Below are 24,625 nucleotides of genomic sequence, written 5' to 3' on the forward strand. Positions count from 1 at the left end.
CCCAGCGAGCCGGGCGGGGGACTTCCCGCCGCGGGGGAGGGGCGGGGATCCGCGGCGCAAGGTGCGGAGGCGGCCGGGAGGCGAGGCTGCGCTTCCCGTCGCCGCCCGGGTGCTGCGGCTGGAGAGAGGCGAGCGGCGCGGCTGGAGTTGCACGGCCGCGCGGGGCCGGAGCGGGGTGCACAATGCGGGGGACCTGGGCCGCCCCCTTCCGGCAGCTGCCGCAGCTGGCGCTGCTTCTGTTACTGCTGTTCCAACGGGCTCGGCCCCACGGTGAGTTCTGGGACGAGCTCGTGCGAGCGCTCTGCGGGTAAGCGCGGGCCCTCCAGGGTGATCCACGTGTTTGCAGAATGAATGACCGAGCTCCGGGGCAGGCGCAGGCGGAGCAAGGAGTTGGGGAGGGGGCACGCGGGCAGCGTGGTGGGAGACAGAGCCCGGGAGGTGGAGGATGGGGGTGGCGGCGTTTGGGGTGGTAACAGGATGTGGCTGGCTGAGGGAGGGGAGGAGTTATGTCCAAAGCCATGGTAGGGGTGCCCGGCGCCCCCTTCCTGCTGCTCACTTCCGTAAGGGACCCTGGATCGCCCTCCACAGTTGTCAGAAGTCGGGGCAAGTTCAGGTTCTGGGGTGTGCAAGAGGCTGGGGGTATTGACCCCCTTCCCCGGGACCCTTCCGCCCAACTCCTCAGGCAGCCCTGGGCCACTGCAGTGCTATGGAATTGCACCCTTGGGCGACCTGAACTGCTCCTGGGAGCCTCTTGGGAACCTGGGAGCCCCCTCCACACTGCATCTCCAGAGCCAGAAGTAGTGAGTACAACAGGGCGACCTGGGGGAACTGAGGCTTTGGAGGGGTGACAGCTGTTGACCCTGGACCATTCCCTTTCCCTCTCTGAGCCCTTGTTGCCTCCTCTATCAGACGGCAATAATAATAGAAACTGCCTCCTTCCCGGGCTTGGTTCTGAGGGTTCAACGTGTTAGGCATTTGGCATAGAGAAAATGGCTAATAATTAGAAGCTGTTTTTTACTGCTGTGTGACCTTAGGCCAGTAGCTTAACTTCTCTGAGTATACGAAGAGATCATTTGGTCTAGTGCTGGGGATGTAGCAATGAAAGAGGCAGACAGAAAGCCTGGCCCTCGTGGAGCCCACAGTCTTGAGAGGGAGATGCGTTCCTTCATGATGAATCACGCCTGGAAACTAGAATTCATTTCAAATTTGGCAAAGTGATGGAAGAGTCAAAGGGGCTTTGAAAGGTGGGAAGGGAATTTTTATTCTAATGGTAGTAGAATACACAAATACAATTTACCATCTTTATTTCTCAACCATTTTTAAGTGGACAGTTCAGTGGCAATAAGTACAAGCATTGTGAATTCAGTCCACACCACCCCAGTATGGCAAATATGGCATTAAAGCCAGTCAAATGAAGTTTTTGCTTTCCCAGTGTGCATAAAAGCTATGTTCACATTATCCTGTAGTTTGTTAGGTGTGCAATAGCATTATGTCTAAAAAAAAAGTTGATACCATAATTAAAAAATACTTCATTGCTAAAAAAAAACTGCTAACCATCATCTGAGCTTTCAGCAAGTCATAATCCTTTTGCTGGTGGAGGGTCTTGCCTCGAGGCTGATGGCTGCTGCCTGATCAGGGAGGTGGTGGCTGAAGGCTGGTATGGCCATGGCAATTTCTTAAAGTAAGGCAACAGTGAAGTTTGACTCGCTGATGGATTGTTCCTTTCATGAACTATTTCTCTGTTGCATGTGATGCTGTTTGATAGCATCTTACCCACGGTAGAACTTCAGAATTAGAGTCAGTCCTCTCAAACTCTTCTGCTTTATCAGCTGAGTTTCTGTAATATTCTCAATCCTTTGCTGTCACTTCAACAAACTTCACGGCATCTTCCCCAGGAGCAGATTCCATCGCAAGAGACCACTTTTTTTGCTCATCCTAAGAAGCAGCTCCTTATTCATTCCAGTTTGCTCATTTCTAATTCTACTTCTCTTGCTATTTCTGCCGCATCTGCAGTGACTTCTTCCACTAAAGTCTTGAACCTTTTAAAGTCATCTGTGAGGACTGGCGTCGACTTCTTCCAAACTCCTGTTAATGTTGGTATTTTGACCTCTTCCCATGGATCATGAATGTTCTTAATGACATCTAGAGTGGTGAATCCTTTCCAGAAGGTTTTCAATTGACTTTGCCCAGATCCATCAGAGGAATTGCAATCTACGGCAGCTATAACCTTACAAAACGTATCTCTTAAATAAGAAGACTTGAAAGCTGAAATTACTTCTTGAACCATGGGCTGCAGAATGGATGTTGTGTTTCCAGGCATGGTAGCAACATTCATCTCATTGTCCATCTCTGTCAGAGCTCTTGGGTGAATGGGTGCACTGCCAATGAACAGTCATATTTCAAAAGGCACCTCTTTTTCTGAGCAGTAGATCTCAACAGTTGGCTTAAAATATTCATTAAACCATGTGATAAATAGACGTGCTGTCATCCAGGCTGTGTTGCTCCATTTCCAGAACAAAGGCAGAGCAGATTTAGCATCATTCTTAAGGCCCCTAAGATTTTCAGAATGGCCAATGAGCACTGGCTTCAACTTAAAATCACCAGCTGCATTTGCCCGTAACAAGAGAGTCAGCATGTCCTTTGAAACCTTGAAGGCAGGTATTGACTTCTCCTCTCTAGCTATGGAATTCCTAGATGACAACTTCTTCCGATAGTAGGCCCTTTCACCTACACTGAAGATCTTCTGCCTAGTGTAGCCACCATCATGAATAATCTCAGCTAGATCTGAATAACTTGCTGCAGCTTCTCCACCAACACTCGCTGCTTCCCCTGCACTTTGATGTTCTAGAGATGGCTTCTTTCCGGAACCCTCTGAACCAACATCTGCTAGCTTCCAACTTTTCTTCTGCAGCCTCCTCACCTCTCTCAGCCTTCATAGAATTGAAGAGAGTGAGGGCCTTGCTCTGAGTTAGGCTTCGGCTTCAGGGAATGTCGTAGCAGGTTTGATCTTCTACCCAGACCACTCAAACTTTTTTCATATTAGCAATAAGACTATTTTGCTTTGTTATCATTGGTGTGTTCACTGCAGTTACACTTTTAATTTCCTTCAAGAAATGTTCCTTTGCATCTACTACTTGGCTGCTTGGTGCAAGAAGCCGAGTGTTTGGTCTGTCTCGGTTTTCCAGATAAGCTTAAACATTTCTAGCTTTTGATCTAATGTGAGAGACGTGTGACTCTTTCTTTCACTCAAACACTTAGAGGCCTTTGTCAGGTTATTAACCCGTCTAATTTCAATACTGTGTGTCTTAGGGAAAAGGGAGGCTGAGGAGAGGGTGGGAGACAGGGGAATGGCTGGTTGGAGCGGGCAGAACACACACAACATTATTGATTAAGTTTGTTGCCTTAAAAGGGCGCAGTTCAAAACAACGGTAGCCCAAAACAATGACAATAGTAACATCAAAGATCACTGATCACAAATCACCACAACAAACATAGTAAGAATGAAAAAATTTGAGACATTGCAAGGATTACCAAAGTGTGGCACAGAGACACGAAGTGAGCAAATGCTGTTGGAAAAATGGTGCCAATAAATTTGCTCAACAGAAGATTGCCACCAACCTGTGATTTGTAAAAAAATGAAAATCCCTGAAACACAATAAAGTGAAGTGCAATAAAAGGAGATGTGCCTGTACGTTCACATTGTTTTGCAGCCATCACCATCCTCTATCTCCAGAGAGGGGGCCTCACTTTAATTGTTAGAGGATGCGAGAGTCAGAGAAGGCCCTTCCTTTTTTTAATGAGGTGAAAAACACATAACATCAAAACAACCATTTTAAGTGGAACAGTTCAGTGGCATTTAGGACAGTCACAATGTTATGCAACTACCACTTAATTCTGTCTAATTCCAGGACATTCCCATCACCCAAATGGAAGTTCTGTCCCCATGTGCAATCACTCCCCATTCCTCCCTTCCCCAGCTTCTAGCAACCACTGATCTGCTTTCTGTCTTTATGCATTTGCCTGTTGTGAACTTTTCATAGAAACCGAATGATACAATATGTGCCCTTTCGTGTCTAGCTTCTTTCACTCAGCATAAGTTTTGAGGTTTGTGGCTGAGTAATATTCCACAGTATGGATATGCCACCTTTCATTTACCAGTTCATATCTTGATGGACATTTGGGTTGTTTCCACCTTTTGGTGGTTCTAACTAGCACTGCTATGAACCTCTGTGTACACGTTTTTGAGTTCCTATTTTCAGTTCTTTTGGGTCTCTACCTAGGAGTGGAATTGCTAGGTCCGTGGCAATTCTGTTGAACTTTATGAGGAGCCGCCCAACTGTTTTGCACCGCAGCTGTAACATTCTGCATTCCCACCAGCAGTGTAGAGGGGCTCTGATTTCTCCACATCTTCACTGCCTGTGTTTCTGTTGTTGTTTTTATGAAGGCCTTGCTTTGAACTTCTGAAATTCAATCCTTTGGGATGTCCTTATCCTCTCTCTCTCACTCACATCCGATCCATCAGCAGGCCTTGCTGGCTCCAACTTCCACATCATATCCAGAATCTGGCACTCCCCACTTCCTCAGCGCCTGCCTGGTCCAGCCCCCATCACCAGTGGCCTAGACCTTGTAAGCTCCTGCCTGGGCTGGGTTTTGGCCCTCAACCATACAGTCTGTCCTCCCCTTTGCAGCCACCAGAAGGCGCCCTGTGACTGCCCCAGTAGAGGAATCCCTCTGCTCCCAGCCCTCCAAGGCTCCCACCTCACTCACAGTAAAAGCCAAAATACTTCCTTTAGGCCACCAGCCCCTACACAATCTGTTTGTCACCTGCCTTCCCTCCCCTCCTCCTACTCACCCCCTCACTCCACTCCAGCCATAGGGCTTCCTCCTCACTGTTCCTCAAACACACCAGGACATTAACCCCAGGGCCTTTGCACTGGCTGTTCCCTCTTCCTAAAACGCTCTTTCCTCTAGTCCTGGATGGTTCTGCCTTCATATCCTTCAGGCCTTTATTCAAATGTCTGGTTGTCTGAGAGATCTTTCCTGACCACCCTACCTAAAATAGCACTGTCACTCCTTACCTTATCCTCACACCACACCCTCTTTACCCTGCTTGATTGTTCTTTATATTGCGTATGCCATCATCAAGTCTATACTTATGTGTTTCTTGTCTGCCTCCTCCCACTGGAACACCAACTCCAGGGAGCAGCTCCTTGCTTGCTTTGGACATAGTCCTTTTTCCAGCAACCACAACAGTGCCTGGCACAGTATGTATTTGCTGACCGTATAGTCATATAGATGTGAATGTGCATATATATATATATATATATATATAGTAAGTGCTCAATAAATACAACCAGTGTTCACTTAACATGTACTGTGCACTCGATGCTGCTCTAAATGCATTCCATTTATTATTTCATTGATTCTGTTCCTGTTCGGCCCTTTCGGCTTACACTTTCATTGCCCACTGAAGCACAGAGAAGTTAAGCCATAGGCTGAAGGTCACACAGCTCTGCAGCAGCAGTATTGGCATTTGAACTCAGGCAGAGCAGTTGATACCATTACGTTCCACCCCACTCCCATGCCTACATCTCTCCTCACAGCCATTCCAACAGAACCTGGACTGTGGCAGTGCCCCCCGACCAGAGCTGGGTAACCATTCCTCGAGAACAGCTCACCACATCAGATGAACTCCTTGTCTGGGGAGCCGAGGCAGGCCAGCCTCTCTGGTCCCCAGTCTTCGTGAACCTGGAAACCCGAAGTAACAGGCAGGGATGAGGGGGTGTGCTTTATGTGGGGTGGGTAGCCCTGGAGGCTTTTGCTCAATGCTCCCCTACCTCCCCTTCCTCAGTGAAGCCAGATGCCCCCCGACTCTGCCCCAAGGTGGACTTTCCAGAGGATGACCCCCTGGAGACTGCTATCCAATGGGAGCCTCCTGTGTGGCCGCCCCATAAGATCCTGATCTGCCAGTTCCACTACCGAAGATGCCAGGAGATGGCCTGGACCCTGGTGAGTGTCGGGGCCCTCTTCCCCCCACCCTCTTCTGGGCAGGGCCCAGGCTGTCATGCCCAAATCAGAGACCCAGCCCAGCCCGCCCTCCCCCGGCATCTGTCCACATCCCACCCAAAAAGCTTCTGCTGTACATACATCTTGTTCAGCTAAAAATTGCCTCCCAAAATAATCCATGAATTCCATGTAGGCCCAGTCTCAGTTCTACATGGAATTTATGAGAAACTCAGTAAACTTCCTCTAACATTTCTGTGACTGAATGAAAGTCCCTTATGTTTATGTTTAAGCTTAAAATAAGAATGACAGAAGAACAGAAGACATGTAGAGAGCATCTCATATGTGCTAGATACTGTCCTAGGCTCTTTATTGAATATTTACAAGAACTCTTTGAGGTAGTTGCATTTTATACCTACCCATTTTGTAGATGAGGACGAGCAGGGCCTGGTTATCAGTAAACACTCAGAAATAATTAATAAGAGCAGCTGATGTTTCTGAACACCTGCTGTGTATCAGGTCCCAAGCTAAGCAATCTGCACAGATTATCTTGGCGAGTCCCCCACCAACTTCCCTATATAGTAGATGCTTTTCAGCTCTCTGTTTTATAATTGGGGAAGCCAAACCTCAGAGAAGTTAAGCAACTTACCAAGCTCACACAGCAAGAAATTGGAAGACAACTCTAGAGCAATGGGACCCCGGAAGGAGTTGAGCTACCTGCCCATGCACCATTAAGAGCACCACCTTAAGTTGCATGTATCATTTCCTCTTATCTCATTGGCCAGAACATAGTCACATGGTCTCACCTGATCGCAGTAGAGGCAGGGAAATGTAGTCTTTATTTTTGGCAGCTATATTCCCAACTGATACCCAGAGGCTCTCTTAAGAGAGAATGGTTGGAGAGAATAACCAACTGTCTCCACTACAGCTTTTGATGCACACGCCACCTGTATAGAAGAGTTGTCATTGTCATGATTCATGAAATTCAAAGTAACACTGAGATTCAGGCTTTGGAAGCTGCCTGCCTGGGTATTGGATCTCAGCTTTAACACTCACCAGCTGTGTGACCTTGCACAGGTCATGTCCCTTCTCTGGGCCTTAGTTTTCGTTATCCATAAAATGGGAATAGTTCTAGAATTGATTTGCTATTGCTATATGTGACCCACAGGGTGACTGACTTGTCTCCTTTTGCCAGGGATTGTCTGAGTTTTGAAACCAAATGCCCCACATCCTGGGAATGTCCTGGACAAACACAGACAGTTGGTCACCCTATGCTACCAGGCTGGCACAGAAGGTCAAGTAGCCTCAACTCAACCTTTGGCCTCATTCCTGTCTACCCCAGCTAGAACCAGAAGTGACGTCCATACCCCTGGCCCCTGTTGAGATCCAGAACCTGGAATTAGCCACTGGCTATGAGGTGTCTGGCCGCTGCCGAATGGAGAAAGAAGATTTGTGGAGTGACTGGAGTCCCAGCCTGTCTTTCCAGACCCTGCCCTCTGGTGAGGCTCTCCAGGCCTGCCCTTATACCCTCTTCCCCCTGCCTGGAAGTCTGTCCAACCAGGCCCCTATCACTTGTACCCCCTTTCCTCATCCTTGCCAGCTCCGAAAGATGTATGGATATCAGGCAACCCCTGTGGGACACCAGGCAGTCAGGAACACCAGCAGCTTCTGTGGAAGGTGAGTTGGGACAGGAAACCCCAAATAGTGATGTAAACAAGACAGAAGTTGTTATGCTGCTCTCTTGAGGTTGTTTTAAAACTTCCAGGAAGGGGGTGCTCAGAGAGGTCCTGGCACAGTGCTGGGCACAGAGCAAACAGCCACTAATGTCAGCTACTTCTGAGAGATCTGAGCTGACACCTAAAGATGGGTGCAGGTGTTCTGGGGGTGGGGGGACAGCAGGTGCAGAGATTTGGAAGCAAGACTAGACTCAGCTTGACAAAATGTAGTATGCTAAAGGCTTAGATGCTGTTAAGGAAAGGGAATTATGAGATGACAGACAAGGATGCCATAGTCCCCATGGATCTAAATATGTTGAGCACCTACCATGTTCCAGGCATTTCCAGGCCCTGGCTCATAGTAAGTATGGCAAGGAGCAAAACAACATGGCCCATACCTTCTTGGGCCACACAATCTAATGTCATTAGTTTTAACCATACATACTACTTGGAGAACTTACTAAGTGCCAAGTTCTAGCCTACACATTTATTTATATTAACTAACTTTACAGATGAGAAAAATGATACATAGAACGGCTGCCCCAAACCCTGCACAACTGGCATCCGAACAGCGCTTCACAGCCCCAGTGCCTCTATTTCATACTGAGTACTTTACAACACCTCTTTACTCTATGGAAATGAAATACATACATAATATAATCTATGAATGTGCATGTTCTTAAGTATATATAATACAATGTTCTAACTGTAACATTTAGTAGAAAATAAAGGGGAAATAAAGTTAATACATAATGGCAAAAAATTCAGTTCACCAGTGTGATATAAGAGTACCAAATCTGTATATACCTAATAACATGGCTTTAAAATACATAAAACAAAACTTGACAGAGCTACAAGGAGAAATATATGAATCCACAACAGTTGTAGGAGATTTCAACACACCCCTCACAAAAATTTCATAACAAATGGATGCAAAATAAGTCAAGCTGTAGAATATTTGAACATGGGATTAACAACAACCCACTGGACTCACATAAGGAATGCTAGAACATGCATTCTTTCCATACACAAACAGGACATTTACCAAAATCAATCACATTCCAGGCCATACAGCCCAGTTTCCAGGAACTTCAAAGTGGTGAGATGACGCAGAGCGCGTTAGAAAATCCTTTTAGCAGAGCACAGATTGTATTGGGAATTGATAATAAAAACTGCTTAGAAAGTCCCCATATGTTCTGAGTATTTTTTAAATTCAGTGAATATAAAAACCAGGTCCCCAAAAGATTTTTGGATTTATACCTCAAAAGGAGTTTGGTTTTAAGATCAGTTAAAATTATTAGACAGGTTTTCATCTGCAGAAGTTTCTAGCGGAGATGACATTAAAAAGTCACAAGGATCATGGAACAATTTTTTGTTTCTAGGACCATGTACCATCCCTGGCTCTCGCCAATCAGATAAGAATCATTATGGCAACCAGAAATTCTCACAAGTTTCTCCAAAGCCCCGTGGAGGGTACCGTCCTGTCTGTTATACATGACTACTCCTCCATACAACAGTGGGAATTTTGAAATCCCTAAGAACTGTACAGGCAGATTAGGGTGAGGCAAGTGAGGCAGTCATACAGTGCCGGGTTGGGCTCTGCCTTTACTTGAAATTTTGGTATTTTATTTGTCATGGGGTTTTTTTGCATTACTATTTGTTTTGGTTCATATATTTTGATTACTAAGTTTTTTGTATCTTCGTCCCTTCAATTTTGCACCCAAGGTAAGTGCCTCACTTACCTCGCCCTAGCCCTAGCCCTGGAACTGTGTTCTGACCCCAACTCTGCCATGGAGCCCATCTGAGACTCAGTTTCCTCATCTGTAAAGTGGAGCCAACAAAAATTTCACTGGCGGGCTTGTTGGGAGACCTCCCCAAGACACACAGCGTGTGCCTATGAACGGGGGATACTAACTCCTTTTTCCCCTCCTTCCTCAGGCCCCAGGGCGCTGTGCGCAGGTGGCCTACAGAGTGTGGTTCCACGTTGAAGGTCGGAGGCTGACCCAGGGTGGGACTCCCTGTTGCAACTCCTCCATCCCCGCCCAGGCGGAGTGGGCTGGGGTGTCCGCTGTCAATGCCACAAGCTGGGAGCCTCTCACCAACCTGTCTTTGGCTTGCTTGGGTAAGAGGCTATGAACTTCCTCTGAGCAGTGCCCTAGAGAGGCAGGAGGGGTCTTCCTGAGTGGGCAGCTAAGACTTCTCCTCCCCACCCCCTACGCCCTCTAGGTCCAGGCTCTGCCCCGCGTAACGTGACGGTCAGCAGTGTTGCTGGGAGCATGGATCTGCTGGTGACTTGGCAACAGGGGTCTGGGGCACTGCAGGAGTACGTGGTGGATTGGGCTCAAGATGGGGACCCCTTGGAGAACCTCAGCTGGGTCCGGCTTCCTCCTGGGAACCTCAGTGCTCTGTTGCCAGGTGAGGCCTTGGGACATCTGGGTTTCCATCCTAGCAGTTGGAGAACAGGCTCATAGGTGGATCTGCAGGAAGGAGTATTATACTTAAAGAATCATTAATATATACAATAAATATTCATTGACCACCTGAATAATGTGCTAGGCCATGTTCCAGACACCAATGCACAGTATGGCAGTGGGAGTCCATTTTACAGTAAGCATTAAATTATTCAAACTTCCTTATAAAGTAGGTTTATTATTATCATGTTCAATGAACAGATGAAAAAAGGCCCAGAGAAGTTAAGTGACTTTCCTGAGGCCACACAACAAGTAGGTGGTAGCACCAGGATTTGAACAACATAGTTAGGCCCCTCTGGCCTAAACCTGAGCCATCACACTGCTCTCCCTCCCAGCAACATCCCCATTCTCATGGAACTGATATCCTTGTGGGGCCGGCAAACAATGAAACAAATAAGAACAAAAAACAAGGACATTCATCATGTAATTGGGGGAAAACAATGCAGGGTAAAGGGGAGGAGGGAGAATTGCTGTTTTAGAAAGATTAGAAAAGGCCTCTCTGAGAAAGTGGCATTTGAACCAAGACTTGAAGGAGGTGAGAGAGGGAGCCAGGAGGATGTATGAGGGAAAAGCACAGGGAACAGACAGTACAAAGGCCCAGAGGCAGGAACGTGCCTGATGTGTTAGAGGAATGGCAAAGAGGTTGGTGTGGTGAAGTGGAATAAGTAAGGGGGTAACTGGGAGGAGGGGAGGGCAAGGAGGTGATGGGGCAGATTGTGCAAAGCCTGCGGGCCACAGGGAGGACTCTGGGTTTTGCTCTGAGTGAGGCGGGAGCCACAGAGGGATGCACCCTGATACAGGTGCCCACAGATGCCCTGTGGCTGCTGTGGGGGAGCAGACCGGGGAAGAGCAGGCCAGGGTGAGGAGCTGATAATCCCTGGAGAAGGGACTGTGCCTGTTCAGGTGGGAGATGATGGGGGCTGGACCAGGTGGGGACTGAGGAAGGGAGATAAGCAGGCAGGTTCTGGTTGGGGAGTCTTGGGGCAGAATTTGGGGGACCCATTTGTCATGTCTGAGATGCTCGTCCAAGTGGAGTCATCCATGCGACTGTTGGATATTCAGGTCCAGGGAGGGATTAGCAGTGAGTTCCGGGCTGGGGTTTGGCACTGGGGAGTTTGACCCTGGTGGAGAACACGAGTGAGAAATTTCAGACAGAGTCTTGCCTAGACAGAAGACTGAAGTATTGGGAAATTAAGGCCCCTCAGAGGCAGCCCTCCAGCAAAAACTAATAAGCATCGGTGGATAAATACCCCAGCTCCCTCCCACCTTCAGGTGGGATGCCCCAGGTGTGCGCTCTCTGCTGCCTCCCATAGGTCGCTGGCCAGATTGGTAACCGTTTACCATTTACCGGCTGCCTTTTCTTCCCTGTTAGCCTTCCCAATCACCCAATTGGTATTCTCTGGGGCACCACCCAGAAAAATTACTTTTGCCCAAATCCTTCTCTTAGTATGTTCTTCTGGAGACCCCAATGAAGACTCCTACCAAATAGGAGCCAACTCTAACCGGTTCTTGCTTCTCACCCACCTAGGGAATTTCGAAGGAGGGGTCCCTTACCGGGTCACAGTGACAGCAGTCTCTCCTCAGGGCTTAGCCCCTGCTCCCCCAGTCTGGAGTTTCAGAGAGGAACTAGGTAAGCGGTAGGGCTGGAAGATGGAGTATACTGGGACGCCAGCAGACCTTGACCCATTGGCTTTCTCCCCAGCACCCCTGGAGGGACCGATGCTTTGGCGACTCCAGGATGACCCCCCAGGGACCCCCGCCGTAGCGTGGGGAGAGGTCCCAAGGCACCAACTTCGGGGCCGTCTTACGCACTACACCTTGTGTGCACAGAGTGGGACCAGACCATCTGTCTGCATGAATGGTGAGCTTCACTGTCCCCTGGCCCCAATGCTACAAGACCCCCCCCATCAGCCTGCCCCCCCTCCATCCCCAAACGAGCCCCTTTGGCCCCCCTCTCAGCTCCTTGGGGAACACATGGTATCATTAGTTCCCTAGTGGACAATAACCCACGTGGCTCTCAATGTAATGGCCTATCATCTGGCCATTAAAATGAAGACTCTGATCTATATTATTGACATTGAAAGATGCCTGTCATATTTTATTAAATGAAGAAGACAAAAGGGTTACAAAATGCCATGGAATGGTTCCATTTTTTGTTAAATAAACCCAGCATTGAGCAAATCAGAGGCACACAAATGAAAGGTAACTCCCCACCATGTCAACAGGATTACAGGATTGCATATGATTTTTCTTTTTTGTACCATTGGGTATAGGCCTAATTTTTACTCTGAGCACAAATTCCTTCTTAAAACTCTTATTATTGCTCTTTTACCCCCAATTACACTTATCTGCGCTTGTTACAAAAGCTGACACATTAAAGGAGTATGTCACCAAGAATATTGACATTTTCCTCGTTTCATGGACACTGACAATGCAGCTTCCAGATTTTTCCATACATATGTTAGCATAGAGAGAGGAGTTTTTGAAGATTTTCAACTTCATATTATAGATCCTTTCAAGTATATATGGAAGTAGGGAGAAGGGTATAACAAACCTTCATGTAATCTCCACCCAGCCTCAGCAATTACCTGCATCTTGCCAATCCTGTTTTAATTTATCCTGAATACTTTTTTTCCTAGTCTTTGGTGTCATTTCATCCCTAAATACATCAGGACATCAGCATTTGTTTCTAGCTGAAAAAGCCTATTTTTTTTAGATAATTACTTTGCCATGATTGCACCTTGTGAAAATCTATATAGATAAGTTTAAAGCTGTATATATGTTACTAAATATATATATTTATTTTATTTTATTATTATTATTATTATTATTATTAAAAGAGGACAATGTTACAGGCTATAGTTTGGCCCCTGAATCTTAGGACTGTGATGTTTTGCAACTTACCTTGTATCACCTGATGATTTAGCTTAATTGTCTTTCTAGGTATTATATCAATGGCCATTATTTCTATGGCATTATATCCACGTTCATGGCTCTATAATCCTATAACAAACCCAAAAGCTACTTCCTCTCTTAGCTAAAAAAAAAAAAGAGCAATTCGGTAAAAAAAGTATATAGAAACAGTTTTGAGAGGTCCAAATATCTTTCCCTCCTTTCCCTTTACTGGGTTCTATGTGGGTGAGGGATATGATGATGCTCATTCATTCATTCATCAGTTCAAATATATACCATTTTTGAGAGCTTTCTATGTGCCAGGCACTGATCCAGATGCTGGGAATGACCCTTGTGGAGCTAACTTTCCAAGGACAGACATACAGGCATAGACAAAGTAAATAAGCAGTGTGTCAGCTGGTGAGAACTGCAGGGTAGAGAATGAAGCAGGGAAGGTGAGTACTGAAAGAGGTATAATTTTAAATGTGGTGAGGTCAGGGAAGCCCTCACAGAGGTGGTGAAATCTGAGCAAAGACCTGAAGGAAGGAGTCAAGTGCATATCCAGGAGAGAGTGGTGTGGACAGAAAGAAAGCATGTGCAAAGGCCCTGAGGTAGGATTTGACTGCTGCCCCAACCTCTCTGGGTGTGTCCTTCAGTGAGTGGCAGCACCCGGAACATCACCCTGCCCAACCTTCACTGGGGTCCCTGTGAGCTATGGGTGACTGCATCCACCATCTCAGGAGAGGGCCCACCTGGTCCCAGCCTCCAGCTTCACCTACCAGGTAGGGGGGCTGGGGTGGGGCTGTCATGGGTGGGGGCCTGCTCAGTCAGTCTGAAGGGGCTGTGGAATGATTAGTTTGGCTTCAGCGAGTGGGTAACCTTTTGACTTGGGGGGAGTGGTTACTGATGACGCCTCAGTGGCTATTGATTGATGATGCCCTGGTGGTTATTGACATTGATTCCTGCTAACTACTGCTGTGGACTTACCAGGCGGTGTATGTCTCTGATCCTGTCACCCATCCCTTACCTTGACCTATCACCCTCACAAGCCCAACTCCCATCCCCAGACTTCCCTCATCCATGAGACCTACCTGACCCTTCCCCCTCCCTGCTGTCCAAACGTGCTTCTGCCCCTCCCCCCACCAGATAACACCCTGAAATGGAAAGTTCTGCCTGGTGTCCTTGTCCTGTGGGGCTTGTTCCTGACGGGATGTGGCATGAGCCTAGCCACCTCCAGAAGGTGAGGCTGCCAGACATGTGGGTCTCTGCCTAGGTGGGGAGGGTGGCTGGGCATTAGCTGAGCTTCCAGCAGGGAGGCAGTGGTGGTGGTTGTGAGGGGCCACCGCAGGGCTCTGTGATGTCCCTGGAGTCTGTGACCTGGGCATGGGCACCCGCCGCCTGGCTTCCCTGCCCTGACCCTGCCTGTGTGCGTGCAGATGTCTCCACCTGCGATACAAGGTGCTGCCCCGCTGGGTCTGGGAAAAGGTTCCTGATCCTGCCAACAGCACTTCCAGCCAGCCCCATGTGGAGGTGAGCAAAAAGGCTGGCTGGTTGGGGCCCTCCTGCAGGGCTAGCGGGTGTTGGGTCAGTGGGGAGCAGGTGGGAGTGGTGAAGGTTATGAGAATTAGGTGCAGAATCTCAGCCTCCCTCTTCTCAGGAGGTACCTCAGGCCCAGCCCCTCAGGGACTTACCCATCCTTGAAGTGGAGGAGATGGAGCCGGTACTGGTGATGAAGCCCCCCGAGGCCTCCGCCCAGCTTGACTCTGGGTATGAGAAACACTTCCTGCCCACACCTGAGGAGCTGGGCCTCCTGGGCCCCCCAGCCCCAGGCCCCAGGTTCAGGCCTGAACTGACCCCAGGCCAGGAGTGTGGTGCTCATTTGACAGATGAAGACTTGAGGCTCAAAGAGGCTGAGTCACTTGCCTGAGGACACCCAGCCAAGAAGAGCTGAGATTGAAGGACCCGAAACAGAGAAGGGCCTGGCCCTACAGGGAATATATGGGCGAGGGAGCAAAAGATAATATATGAGATTATATTCATATATGGAGTGGCATTCCGGGAAAGTCTCCCCAAATCTGTCCTGCTGGTTAGATGCACTCCCAGCCTCCCTCAAAGCTCAGGCAGCCATGGGCTGAAGTCTCGCCGATGGAATGGAGGTTGATGCATGCCGACAGACTGGGCAGGGGCCCCTCTGTTCTCTTCCCTTTCTGGTGAGCTGGAGCATCATTGCGCCCGTGGCCCGGCTTTGGCCACACCCACGGGGAGGATGGATCAAGAAACGGACTTGTGGATCCACCAAATGACTGTGGATCAGAGCAGCCCAGAAAAATAAACTTATGTTTTTTTATAGCTACTATAGCTTGAGAACTTTGTCAGCAGCTGTGTCCAAACTGTTATTGACTCATCATCTCTGTGGCAGAGTGAAGCCCTCAGTGTCCCTCCAGATGGTGAGGTGGTTCTGTGCAAGCCACATACACACTTACTCCAACTGTCCAAATGCTTTCACGTTTTATTTTCAAGTATAAAGGCTTCGTCACAGAAGGGGGCCAGGGTCACAGGCAGCTGGCAAGGGGTCCGGAAGCGCAGATGGAGGCAGATATGTGGGCCAGCTGGCTCCCAGGGGCCGCGGCCAGTCCCATGGTGCCCTGTCTGTGCCTGGGACCCTTAGCTGGGTGCCAGGAGGCCGAGGTAGCTGTGAGAGGAGCTGGGTGTGGGGCAGAGGGCGCAGACTCACATAACCACACAACACTGGCACGTCTTTTGCTTGGGGCCACTCGCCTCTTCGCCCTCAGGAGGGGCAGATGGCTCAGGCTGCCGCGCAGGCGCATAGGTGGGCACAGGGTGGGCACTGGGGTTGGCCCTGGGCCCCTCCACATGAAGCAGTGGCTGGCACTCAGTGGGCTGCTCCGGAGCTGGGGTCTCTGCCAGGAGGGTGGTGGGGTCCCCCGAGGGTCCCTGGCCCTCAGCAGGGGTTTGGGGCATTGCTGCTTCTTCCTCCAGGGAGCCTTCCTGCTTTTCCTGGGGCTGGGTTCCTTCCTCCTCTGGCCTCAACTCCTCCTTGGCCCCAAGGGGAGCCCCTCCCTCCCTCACCTCCTCTGCCTGACCTTTCTTTCCTCCCCCAGACTCTCTCTGCTGTTCTGGAGTCTGATCTTCCTTGATCTCTTGGGCTTTCTCTGCCTCCGAGGCTTCCTCACCTCCTGTTCTGTCTACTGACTGTGATTCCTCACCTTCCTTTCTCTCTGTCACCGAAGCATCTTCAGTCGCCTGCAGCTTTTCTTCATCTCCCTTCTCTGCTCCCAAAGGTCCCTCAGCCTCTTTCTGTGCCCCTAGCATTTGCTCACCTTTCTGTTCCACTGCCAATGGCTCTACACCTCCTTCCCCCTCTGCCCCCAGAGGCCCCTCCACTGCTGTCAGGGGCTCCTCCACTCCTTCCCTCTCTGTCCCCAGCAGGGGCTCCTTGACTCCTTCCCTCTGTGTCCCCAGCTTCTCCTCCCCTCCTCTCCTCTCCAGCTCTGAGGAGTCTGCACTTCCCTTCCTCCCCACGGCCAGCAACCTCTCGGCCCCCTCCAGCTCTGCCCCTGCCTTTTCCTCACTCCCTTGCTCTCCAGTGCCCACAGGCTCCTCTGCCTGGCTCCTTTCCCCCTCGCAGGTCTCCCCTGCCCTCCCCTCCACCCCCAGGAGGCTCTCTGCTGCTCCCTCCCTCCCTTGCACCCTGGGCCTGTCCAACCCCTCCACCACCAGTTCCTCCCACTCCTCACTGAGGGTCACTCTCTCCACCCAAATGAAGGACCCCTCCTCTCCTCCAGAGCCCCCCGGCCCATCACCATCAGGGATGCCCCTGGGAGCACCTGCTCCAGAAGCTGCCCCCTGGAGCCTCAGTGAGCTGCTCTGCAAGGCCTCCTGGCCCCTACCCGCCTCCTGCACCACCTCTGAGTTGCTGCCCTCCGGGCCACCCATCCCTTCCCAGACCACCTCCACAACGCCCCTGTCCACCTTCACCCAGGATGGGAGCTCTGGGCGGCTGGTTTCCTGCCTTTCCCCAATGGCTTCCAGCACCATCTCCTCCACCTGAGCCTCCAGCTCCGGGTCCGTGGGCCCTGTGGCACTGTCCTCTGCGGCCCTCAGCCCCTCCCATACCACCTGCACCACACCCCCTCCTTTGGCGTCACCCATGCCCCCCTCCAGTGCAGCCACCCCCTGATGAGGCTCCCCCCCTGGAGAGGGACTGGGTCCGGGGCAGGGGCCATTGGCTTCTGAGGAGGCCCCTGCAGCTCCAGGGACCCGCCCTGGGGCTGGCAGAACCCCAACAGCCTCGTCTCTAAGCTCAGAGGGAGACTCCGGGGATGTGCCCACTGGTCCGGCTGGCAGGGAGGCTCTTTTGTTCAGATCAGGGTGGCCTGGGGGAGTCAGGGGAAGAGAGGGGGTGGCAGGGTGAGGCTCAGGCCACCCAGCTTCAGGCCTCTCCTCTTGAGACCCCAGACTGAGGGAAACATGCACTCACCAGCAGAACTTGCCTCCACGATGGGCTGGGAGAGAGGACGGTGACCCTGCAGGATGGGCAGAGACAAGGTCAGGCCAGTCCCTGTCTCTGCCTGCAGCTCCCTCCATGCCTGTCCCCTTCCCCAGCTCAGACACCCTCCATGGTCCCCCGTTGCCTTCAGGACCAGCTTCTACGGCACTCGGCCTTCTTCACCTGTCTAATTGCCCTCTGCACCAGTACTGCGCACACGGAAGGTGATTAATCAATGTGTGCCTGTGCAGCCATCCCTCTGTATTGGGGACCTATTCTGCCAACTACTGAGACAAAGGACACTTAAGCCTTTTGTTATTGGAAGTTACATTTGAGTGTCAGGAGGAAGGTAAATAAACACAAATAAATACATAATGTCTGGGAGTGAGAAGGACTATGGTAGAAAAAAAATGAGGAGCTAGGGAGTGCCTGGGAGGTGATAAAGTGCCTCTTTTAGGTATAGCAGGAGGGCCTCTTGGGGGAGGTGACATTGTACAGAGACCCAGAGAGTGAGGCCCTGGGGCTGCAATGAACTAGGCAAAGTCAAGGCATAAAAAAGGTGGTCAGTGTAAAGGGAATAGAGGAGGGAGAGGCCCTGGGGACAGCCAGGCGGACTGCCTAGGCCAAGCCCGTGGATCTCCTCCTGCAGTTCTCTGAACCAGCCTCCTCTTTTTTTCCAGCCTCCAGGTCTTTGCACAGGCTGTTTGCTCCTGGTTCCCGCTCAGATTGAGCACAGAAGCCACTGGCTCCAGGAATCCTTCCCTGAGCTCTCAGCCTCACTCAGGTGCTTCCTGTGACCTCCCCCCACACAGGGCTCTCCCCTCAGAGACCCTGCACCCCATCTCCTCATTTGGACAGTGAGCTCCCCTGGGCCAGGAATCCTGCCTTGCCCATCTCCAGCCAGGAACTCTTGGCTTATACTAAAAAGGCAACAAATGTTTCCCACAGCAATGAACAGGTCACTCCCTCTCTGCCCTGTGACAGCACCTGGGAGCTAAGGTAAGACATCAGGGAGAGGTGGGGACTGAGGAAAACTCACACCTCACTATGGCCAGGGGTACATGTTGCCGGATCTTTGGACATCAAGGACAACCCTGATAGCCAGATTTTAATGTTCCCTTGTCCTGGTGTTCCAAAGCCTATGTGTTGTGTGGCAAGTGGAGTAAATCTTAATAAAGGTGTTATCAAAACAAAAATCAAAAGAATGAAAATCCATGTGGATCCTTAAATCATAAGAGCATCTCATGGAGACCCTTTCCCCTCTTGAGGCTGAATCCGAGAGCACCTCCCAAGCCCATACTCCGACTGCATTTGGGCCATCGGAGCAACCACATATCCAAACCTTCTCTTGCGCCTTCCTGGGTTCTAAGCAATGATCTTGTCCACCCCACTTCACACCTTTTCCAGGTGTGTGTTATTTTCATTTTAGAGATGAGGAAATGAGGCTCCGACAAGGAAAGCAACTTGCGCAAAACCACAGAGCCAAGAAGTAGCAGAGGACCTTGTCCTTAAACTGTACTTGGAGGATCCTGTTTGGGGCTCTGTTGCCCACATCCTCCCCCCACTATGTGCTCTCTGGGCTCTTCACCTGTCTGCGCCAGGTGAGTCTGCCTGAGGGCTTGTGCTGGGCACCTGTAGATGCGCTTTGCAACAGCTGCAGCTGGGACTGGAGCCTGGGGGGAAGAGAGGGACACGCTGGGAGCCAGGCCAGCAGGCTCAGTGAACCCCCACTCTCATTGGATGCACCCCTGGGGTGCACCTGGGGTCCTGCCAGACAAAGCCCGCAGGCAGGGGCTACACCCACACTCACGTGAACAAGCTGTCTTCTAGGTTCCGGATTCGGGCCTGAGCCTGGTCCTCAGGTGACGGTGGGTCCTTCAAGGAGGAGCCCTCAGGCCGCTCTAGCCCCTCAGCTGCCCCGTCCATTAGCCAACGCTCTCGGAGAGACTTCCTCTGAGCATGGGAAGGGAGCTCCGGCTGGGCACAAGGACCATCCCACCCAACGCAGGGTCCTTCCCGATGCCCTAGACTGGGCAGATTTCTTACTGCCCCAGAACCATCCAGACGGGACAGATATTTCAGTCTGGGATACATGCCCTTATTGCTCCCCCAACACTGCCAGATGGGACAGACACCCCATTACAAGCCCATAGCTTTTGCAGCCTGGAAAAAAATCTCCCAACCCCTCCACACTGGGGCAGACACCCCCAAAGGTTAAATCAATGTCTCTCTTGGCCCATCCCTACCCCAATGCAGGGCGAATATCTCCACTGTCCCCATACCCTTCCCAAAGGGTAACAAATATCCCCATCGCCGCCACCACCCACCCTCCCAAGCGGGGAAAGACGCCCACCCCCAACGCTGGACCCAATGCCCCCAACTGTCCCCCTAAATTAGACAAAAGCGCCTACGGTGCCCGAACAGGCTCTGACGGACACCCCCACTTCATTGCCCAGGCCAGAAAGGCTCCTCCGTCCGTCCCCCACCTTGAGCCGCTCCACGCGGAGTTTCTCTTCCTCCAGCTCCCGGTGCGCAGCGCCGATCGCCTCCTGCAGCCGCCGCTTCTCCTGCGCACAGAGGACCCGGGGTGCGGGTCGGGCGGGGCGGGGCCGGGCGGGGCCACCGCCTCAACCTCTTCCCTCCCTCCTCGCCGGGCTCGCAGGCCTCCCGGGCTGCCAGTCCTGCCAGCCGCGGAGCGCACGTCGGGGCGCGGGACGGGGAGGGGGGTGGGGGGGGTAGGCCGCGGAGGCGCTGACTCAGCAGCGGGTGGGGGCGGGGCGGGGGCGGCCGCACCCGGGATGCTGCGGAGGTGGGGCCTGTGGGTGGGGGTGGGAGGCGGGGCCTTGGAATGGAGATCCGGAGAAGGGACCGAGCTGTGAGGGTCTGAGATACAGGGTTCAGAGAGACGGGGGTCTGAGAGATGGGGTTCAGACATGGGGTGGGTGAGAGACCGGGGTTCAAGAATGGAGCATCTGGAAGTGTGGGGTGTCTGCGATGGCCAGACAGAGGAATTGGGGAGCGGAGGGGGCCTGAGGAACTGGGGGTGTCACTCCAGGCAGGGCTGGAGATGAGGGTGCCTCTCCTCTCCCCCTTCACAGCGCTAGGCCTGCTCCCCGGGATGGAAGGGAGGCGAGGAAGAGACAAGGGGCCAGGCTCGGGGTGCCCAGGGCTCCTGGCAGGGCGCGCCCCGAGGGCGTCACTTACAGCGATGACCTCTAGCCGCTGCCGGTAGAGGGAGCTCTCGGCCATGGGCCTGCGGGGAGAGGTAAGGGTGCGGAGGCGGGTCTCCCAGGCCCCACCCCTCAGCCGACAGACCTCTGGAAATGCCCCTCTGAGCTGCTTGGAAACCGTCTAAAGCCCAGCATTTCCCTTTTGCACCTGGGAGGAGTCGGGGCAAAGCGCGGGGGTTCTGGGAGGCGGAGAGAGCCCTGATCATGACCCACTGAGCTTCATAGGCCAAAAGCCTTCACAGTCCTGATATTACCTCTCTGAGCCTCAGTTTCTTCATCTGTAAAATGGGCCCGGATAGATCTCACCTTGAGGAGAGATGCCCTTACAAGAAAGTATCCCTTCAGGAAAAAACTTAGGACATAGGGCTCCAAATACAGTAGCATAGTTAATTATTAGTAAGAACTTTAGTGATCTTCAAAACTAATGTTTATGATTAGTTATAATAACCATTCCCAGTCCTTCCTACAAAAACTCAAATTCCACAGAGCCCCTAACATGCTGTATGTCTCTTTACAATTCCACACCCTCTCTGGACCTCGGCTTCTACCCAGGATCCCTTAAGTGCTGAGGGCTGAGGGAGTCTGGGGAGAGAAGTGTCCACTCTGGTGTGACACTTGCGCCCTTGCGCCATTGCCATAGTAATTCTGGAGCTGCCTTCTCCCTGGGGGCAAGGGTCATGAGGTCATGCTGCCTAGCACTGGACTCTGAGCTGGGAGGAGGAGGGTTCTTGTTGTTTAAGGTTTAACTCGAAAATGCCCTCTTTTTCCTTTACAGTATCTAGGGGCCTTACTTCCCAGCTTACAAGGCTGCTCTGGCTCCATCTGGGCTTTCCCTGGCAGCTGGTGGCAGGGCACTTAGGGGACAGCTGTGGTCACATCAGCCTCTCATCGCGCACATGCGTTGAGCACTGACCACGAGCGGGTGCTTCCCAGGCCCATATCTAGAAGGATTTATCTATCTGCTTGTTGTCCCTGACATAGCCCAGGGCAGGCACAGGGTAAGCCCTCAAACGTTTATTAATTTGAGCACTAACCCTGTTGGGTGAGCATTAGCCTCATTACCCAAACTCTGGTGGTGCCTCCCAGATCTTCCCTGGCCACACTGTGAAGGCATTATAGGTGGCACATATTTCGCACTTATTTTCTATAGTGCTCTACGTGCTTGATGGGGTTTGGGGCTTCCGCTAGGCCCCCACAGCCTCCTCTCCCTCCCCCTCCCGCCCTGACCTTGAGATGCTGTAGTTGACTCTGCTGAGTTGACAGTCCACAGGAGAATAAAATCAGCCAACCATCAGCCAGTGCATATCATGTGCCAGGTGCTGTTAAATGCTTTACCTACAGTAACTGGTTCAATCCTCTCCACTATCCTAGGAGGTAAGTAGTACCACTGTCCCCATTTTACAGATGTGGAAACTGAGGCTTTAGAGAGGGTGAAAAGACTTGTTTAAGGTCACTGAGTCAGGATCAGAACTCAGTGCTCTCAGGAAACATGGGGATTGGGTGAGGAGAGTCCAGGCACCCTTGTCTTGCCAGCCGGAGGCCAGAGATCAGTCTGGGAGTCCCTGATTTCATTTGGGGCAGGGGGCTGAAGTCTGCTTTGCAGGTTATCCCAAAGGTAACACAGACCCCCTGCTAATAGGTTTGCCCTTGGGGGAGAGCTGAAGTCCCCCTTCAGATGTCTCAACCCCAAGATGTAATCTCCCTGTCTCTCCCTTGCTGGGGGGGAGATCGGGTTCCCGTTGCTAGGCAGACAGGGTTGTAGTTGATGCATAATGCAACAGGGAACCCAAAAGAGTGAGGAACCAAATCGGGGTCCCTAGAGGGGGGAGCCCCTTTCTTTACAAACCTCTGGAGTTCCTCCACCCCCTTACCTTAAAAGGCTCTCACATCTCAAATAGTAAAATACTCTGCCCAACCCATTGGACATTGTTTCTCTAACTCCACAGGAACAGCGTTCATGGCCCATGGCCTGCTGCCACCAGGAACAGTTGGTGGCCATTTCATTAAACTGGTGATCAGCTTGATTTTGCTGTTGTCATGTCCAGTTTGAAAGCTGTTAAACTTTTCTGTTAGATTGCAAGCTATTGCCCCTGCCCTGAACACTGGTGGTGATTTTAGAGGCAAATGTGGGAGCAAGGGACCCTGGCATTCTCCATCGCCCATCCCCATTCCCCGTGATAGCCCCACCCCCAGGCTGGACTTTGGGCTTAAAGCCTGCAGGTGGAAAATCCCCCAAAAAGAAGAGGTGGGGGTTCACATCTCCCACCCAACTCTCTGGGGAGGGGGTCATGTAAGAGCCTTCGGGCTCTTGGCTGCTGGGTCCCCTTCACTCCCCCCAGGGCCCGTAGGAGAGGCCAGCTGGGACTCTTACCCCCTTGGAAAGGCCAGCGTCCCCCAGGAGCCCCTCCCAGGCCCTGCCCACCGGCCCCCCTGGCCCAGGACACTTACATGGGTGTGGCCGGAGACCACACCTGACTCTGCAGGGCCATCTCTGCCCAGAAGCCCACCACGATTTGGTCTCCGAGTTGAGAACCCACCACCACCCGCTTCCCCGAAGGTGCCCTGGAGGCTGTGGCTTGGCTGGCAGCAGGAGGGGGGGCCCTGCAGGCGAGCACCAGGAGAGCTGGTCCAGCTGGTTTGGCTGGGAGGCAGTGGGAGGTGCGAGGGGTGAGGGGGGTTGGGGGCTGACGGGCAGTTCTGGGGAGGTACTATCAGCTGTCCTGATAAATTATTTACCAGTCATTGGCCTCCTTGCCGCACTCGGCTGCCTCCCGGCAAGCACCCTCTCACATGCGTGGTGGGGCATGTGGGTCACAGGGGGGAGTCAACCACCCCTCTGCAGAATGGCACCCCCACTTGGCACCCTGGACACCTCTGGTCCAGCTGCCCACCAAGGGTCACCCACACTTGAGCATCCTTGCACACTACACACACCCGGTAATTCTTACACACCACTGCCCTCCCTCCTCAGACCCTGGCTCCAGAGTGGGAAGGAGGAACTGATCCAACTAAAGGATTCTGGAGACCAGACTGTGCGCAGTTGGAACCAGGATGCCAGGGCCCTGGGTAACTGTGGGAAATGTGTCCCAGATTTCTAGGCCTGTTTCCCCTTTTGTGAAATGGGGAAATTAACCAAGCGGCCTCTAGGACCCTGGACACCCCCTTGGGTGTTACAGTAGTTAGGGGAAGGGTGGTGATGAGGAAGGTCCAGAGAACCTCCTACTTAAATCTTGAGGGTCTCTGTGCTACCCTCCCAATCCTGTCCTTAAAGGGCCAGTGCCCCTTTTCTCAGCTCACTGCATGTTTCATTCAAACCCCCTTGGGGAAATCATCTCTTGCTCTCCAGGTGGGTCTCCTGCAGCCCCCAATGCTTTCTCCATCCACCCTTGGTCACACTGCAATTCTTACAGGAGCCTCAGCAAGAAGGGTCCTTGACCTTGCCTTCCCACTCCCCCACCACTGCTTTCAAGGGCACACCCAGTTGGGACCCTCCCCATTGGGCAAAGGGAATCCTTCCACCTAAATCTTCCTTCCCTCTTCTGGATCCTATTCAGGGTACTTGGGAATCCAGAATTCCAGATCCACATGGAATGAGCTCATGGATAAGGCCTGTGTAGCTTCCTGAGGGCAGACCATGCAGCCAGGGTTGCCCCATCCTACCGCCCAGGGCACCTGTTAGCAGAGGGATAAGGAAGGCGGGGTCCTTAGGTGCATACACAGGGGCCTGGCTACACAGGACAAAGCTCGGATGGGCAGCAAAGGGAGCCAGACTGATCACAGGAGTTTACCTGTACCCCACATTCT

At 51.8% G+C, this 24,625-nt stretch overlaps 2 protein-coding genes across 4 annotated transcripts; one reads left to right on the forward strand and one right to left on the reverse strand.

Annotated features, from left to right (window-relative positions):
- Positions 1–48: 48 nt before the first annotated feature.
- IL27RA (interleukin 27 receptor subunit alpha) lies at positions 49–18,487 on the forward strand. Of its 3 annotated transcripts, none has more exons than XM_057490178.1 (14): positions 49–270; positions 683–800; positions 5,604–5,761; positions 5,852–6,009; positions 7,346–7,502; positions 7,604–7,680; positions 9,657–9,840; positions 9,945–10,133; positions 11,718–11,819; positions 11,892–12,050; positions 13,738–13,863; positions 14,228–14,321; positions 14,518–14,611; positions 18,279–18,487. In XM_057490178.1, the coding sequence occupies exons 1-14, from the start codon at positions 183–185 to the stop codon at positions 18,450–18,452; spliced, it is 1,878 nt and encodes a 625-aa protein (XP_057346161.1). In that variant the 5' UTR covers positions 49–182; the 3' UTR covers positions 18,453–18,487. The 3 variants fall into 3 exon arrangements, with proteins under 3 accessions (XP_057346161.1, XP_036734946.2, XP_036734951.2); XM_036879051.2 differs by lacking the exon at positions 18,279–18,487 and adding an exon at positions 14,739–15,430; XM_036879056.2 differs by lacking the exon at positions 18,279–18,487 and adding an exon at positions 15,303–15,430.
- On the reverse strand, positions 15,571–23,559 carry PALM3 (paralemmin 3). Its single transcript, XM_057490177.1, has 7 exons — positions 23,270–23,559; positions 20,796–20,844; positions 20,078–20,158; positions 19,402–19,544; positions 19,180–19,264; positions 17,583–17,628; positions 15,571–17,478 (listed from the first exon to the last, which is right to left on the reverse strand). Exons 1-7 carry the CDS (start codon positions 23,308–23,310, stop codon positions 15,812–15,814), a joined length of 2,112 nt encoding a protein of 703 aa, XP_057346160.1. The 5' UTR covers positions 23,311–23,559; the 3' UTR covers positions 15,571–15,811.
- Between the last annotated feature and the right edge of the window lie 1,066 nt (positions 23,560–24,625).

This window comes from Manis pentadactyla, chromosome 12, assembly GCF_030020395.1.
Source record: "Manis pentadactyla isolate mManPen7 chromosome 12, mManPen7.hap1, whole genome shotgun sequence".
Lineage (NCBI taxonomy): Eukaryota > Metazoa > Chordata > Mammalia > Pholidota > Manidae > Manis > Manis pentadactyla.